This window comes from Physeter macrocephalus, chromosome 18, assembly GCF_002837175.3.
Source record: "Physeter macrocephalus isolate SW-GA chromosome 18, ASM283717v5, whole genome shotgun sequence".
Lineage (NCBI taxonomy): Eukaryota > Metazoa > Chordata > Mammalia > Artiodactyla > Physeteridae > Physeter > Physeter macrocephalus.
Genome location: NC_041231.1, coordinates 41,670,672 through 41,674,662, shown reverse-complemented (window position 1 = coordinate 41,674,662; position 3,991 = coordinate 41,670,672). Strand labels below are relative to the sequence as shown.

Below are 3,991 nucleotides of genomic sequence, written 5' to 3'. Positions count from 1 at the left end.
TGGGCTCCGCAACGGGAGAGGCCACAACAAGACGGAGGCCCGCGTACCACAAAAAAAAAAAAAAAAAAAAAAAAAAAAAAAAAATTGGTTAAGATGATACGTTTTATGCTATGTGTATTTTACCAGGGTTAAAAAATAAGTAAATGAAGTTTAAAAAAAAAAGGTCTGCTGAACAAATGTTGGTTGCCACTGAACTTTTTAAAAGCCTGTCTTTCTAGACAAACACAAGTCCTAATGATGGTGCCAAATGCAACTTACTTGTATGCCAGGGCTCCAGCAAAGTGCTTCTGGATGTATGTGTCCATTACAGGTCGGAAGTGGAAATATTTGATGTCTCGGAGCAGGTTGATGATGAATACCTGGGAGAGATGGAGGGTAGCAGAATTCATTGGAGGCCTCAAACCTATCCCCAGCAGGAAACAACTCTTGATTCTTCAAGGAATGGCAAACTGCTAGTGTTTTCTCCAGTGTTCCCAGTGAACGTAGGATTTCCATTCTGTGTCTGTATTTCTGTCATGTTTGTTCTATTCCTAACATCCCTGGCCTCCCACTCCAAACTTGGGACTCATTTGTCAATGCCAGTGTTACTTTGACCTTCTCTCTTCATGAATGCTAGGTGGTTCAATATGGACCTAGGGAATGCAAAACAATACCTGTGTAGGTGGCATAAACACTAAGTTGTCTCAAAAAACTTGGAAAAGAGAGAGAGAAAAATATTGTCCTCTAAGCCGAACCAGCCTATGAAAGGCTGTACCCTTCGGAAATGGGGTTGGCTGGCCAGGGAAACAAGGAAGAAGAAAAGCCAGAGAAGCAAACTTTGCAAGTACCATTCTAACTCTTGCCTCTGCTCCTCATCTATCAGGTAGACTCAGAGTATCTGGTTCTCCTTGAACATACAGCCCTCCTGTAGGACTGGATATATTCAACAAAATGCACTGAACATCCAAATCACTGTCCTTTCACACTAAGCAACCTTCTGAGACTCTGGTTCCCAAACAACTGCATAGAGGGAGAGAGTGTGATGCTCCACTAGCACAAGTGAGTCTCTGCTTTTCCTGGTGGTTGTATCCTACTTTTGTAAGTGGAAAAACAGGCTGTCTTGTTTCCTATATTAGTCTCTGGGCCTTTTGTTGGTGTAGGTCACTATTTCAGGTGCTAGGAAACCCTGCAACAGTGGTGAGACTGAGTATCAAAACTACAAAGTTGAAGTCCAGATTTGATCTTGTAGGGCTCTGCCTGGTAGGGTGATTGTTGGTCTTCCTTGGGTGACACTCCTCAGTTCCTTTTCTATTGGAAACATCTACATCTTGTGCTGACTCACTCTAATAAATTGCTTCCCTTAGATTAAAAAAAAATATGTGATGGGAATAATTAATAAAAATCAGGAAGGGTGAGACTTACCAAAGACTGAAACACCAACAGGCCATATTTCTCTGTATTATCATCCAAAATCACAAACAGCGTATCTAAGATGTCCTGTAGAAACTGCAACAGCATAAAAATCAGAGGGCTCAGGTCTTCGGACCTTGGAAACATGATCAAACTTCCATACACCAATGAATTTATTTCCCAGTAAACAAAGTCAAAGATCTCCTAAGATCTCAAACCACCACTTAAAAATAACCTAGTACCCCACCTCCACCTAGCCAAGAAATAACTAGGTGGACTTGGGGGTGTTTGCTTACAGCCCAAAGGGCCCTAAGAGAGACCTAAAGAGGCTCTTCCTATTGGGTAAGTGCTAAACTTATAAGGAAAGAGCAATTACCTAAAAAATGTAGGATATCCATGTAGAACAGTAATTTTGAAATGAAGACAATCTAAGTGATTCTTTTTTTTTTTTTAAATAAATTTATTTATTTATTTATTGGCTGCATTGGGTCTTCGTTGCTATGTGCGGGCTTTCTCTAGTTGCAGTGAGTGGGGGCTACTCTTTGTTGCGGTGCACGGGCTTCTCATTGCAGTGGCTTCTCCTGTTGTGGAGCACAGGCTCTAGGCGTGTGGGCTTCAGTAGTTGTGGCTCACGGGCTTTAGAGCTCAGGCTCAGTAGTTGTGGCTCACGGGCTTAGTTGCTCCGCAGCATGTGGGATCTTCCCGGACCAGGGCTCGAACCTGTGTCCCCTGCATTGGCAGGTGGATTCTTAATCACTGCACCACCAGGGAAGTCCCAATCTAAGTGATTCTGATGCCAAATCCATTTTGAGAAAAAGGGCTTACTTTCCTGGGTCCCCCCAAATTTGATAGTCCCTTGTTCTCCTCTATGGCCTAACTCTAGAGGACATTTGGATGAGGCTGTGGCAAGCTAGGCCTTAACTATAGAAACTATTCTTTGGTCTAGAAATTAGTATCCCAGGAGAAGGGAGAATGCAGCTGATGAGGGCTGTCAAAGAGGGTAAAATATCTGGAGTCACCATTTTTTTTTGAGCACGTGCCTTTTTCTTTCTAAGATGCAAAAACCAAGAGAGAGAATAATAAATACTCATGGATGCTCCCAGTCTTTAAAAATCAAATCTAATATTCTGCTGGTCAAAATGCAATTTAGTGATATAATGTTTACAACTTATTTCAAAATAATATAAGGTAGAAGGCATGGATGAGGAGTTTATGGTCAGGACTGACCATGGGCTGATGACAGTCAGGGGTAACTGATAGGATAGGTATATGTACGGTTATTTATTCTATTCTGTCAACTTTTTTTGGTATGTTTGAAATCTTACAATAAAAAGTAAAAATTAATTAAAATGCTAGCATAATCTCTTTAATTCTCTCTGGCTGACTTGAGACAAATACTGATGCTAAAACGAGAAATGCTGGTAGGATGTTCTTTTGTTGGGAATGTAACAACTCAGCCTTAAAAAGATCACAGACTTTTCTTAATACCTGGTCTGTTTTACTGGTTAAATTTTTCATATGTTTAGAAGGAAAAAAATGCCCTGAGTATAAGGGCATTTATCTTAAGTTTCAAAAACTAGTATTAGCTTGTTTGTATAAAGAGTTCTTTTAAAAATTTATGATACTCTGATCAATTGATTAACACAAAATTCATACAAGACTTCATAAAAGTACAAAGCCATACACAGACTTTAAAGTTATTCCTCGTTTGGAGACACCATGTTGTGTATTATTGAGTCAATGGAGCTGTAAAATGAAAGTACAGACAGTGCAATGCTAATAGATTTGACACTTGCAACGATAGAGCCAAGAATGCTCACTGATAGACAAGTTGCCTTCCTGACATTTAATCTCTATCTTACATTCCATTGCCCTTGCTGATCACCAAAAGCACTTCCATTTTCCTCAGTTGAGTTCAGTCCATTGTGCAGAATCCACTACTGGGCTTTCACCATCAGGAAGTGCCTGGGAGTTTTCTTGAGCTAAAGTCAGGTGGGCAAACACCTGGCTTCTACACACTGCAGAGAAGCCCTATGGAAAACAACTGGGGTCTGGTAGTGTTGCTGTCAGCCTGCTCAGGCCATTAGATAGGAAATGTCACAAAAGTACTTGAAAAAGCAGTTGAGGAAGGGAGTAAGGAAGGGTCCCCTATTACGGACTCTAGTGAGAGACTGGGCAAAATCAACAGTTACAGTTAATGGAGAGTATTCAGAATTCCTGTAGATAATCAAGAGAGTAGAGCCAAGAAGACATCAGGCTGGATTTGTGGTAAAGGTTTACAAAGTAAGGGAAGAGAGAGGAGGGGAGAGGAGACCTAAAGGCATGTGGGCAGCAGCACACACTGGCATTGTTTCTGAGAGGGTGTTTTTATCACTGCCCTTTAATTACCAGTTTGCTTTCTAGGAAGAAAAACAAGACAGAAAATAGGACTTAAAACTTAAAGGTAGTTTCTAAAAGGTAATAAACCTGATGTGATACCTACTTTAAAAAAAGAAGTTAAGGGGCTTCCCTGGTGGCGCAGTGGTTGCGCGTCCGCCTGCTGATGCAGGGGAACCGGGTTCGCGCCCCGGTCTGGGAGGATCCCACATGCCGCGGAGCGGCT

The 3,991-nt window shown here is 41.4% G+C and overlaps 1 protein-coding gene across 1 annotated transcript in view; it reads right to left on the bottom strand.

Moving 5' to 3' along the window:
- The window catches only part of DOCK3 (dedicator of cytokinesis 3), a 463,183-nt gene that overhangs the window by 81,126 nt on the left and 378,066 nt on the right, over positions 1-3,991 (bottom strand). The window contains exons 21-22 of the mRNA XM_028479808.2: positions 1,402-1,485; positions 259-359 (exon numbers count right to left, since the gene is read on the bottom strand). Of these exons, the coding sequence (XP_028335609.1) occupies positions 259-359; positions 1,402-1,485 (185 nt within the window). The remainder of the gene's footprint in view (positions 1-258; positions 360-1,401; positions 1,486-3,991) is intronic.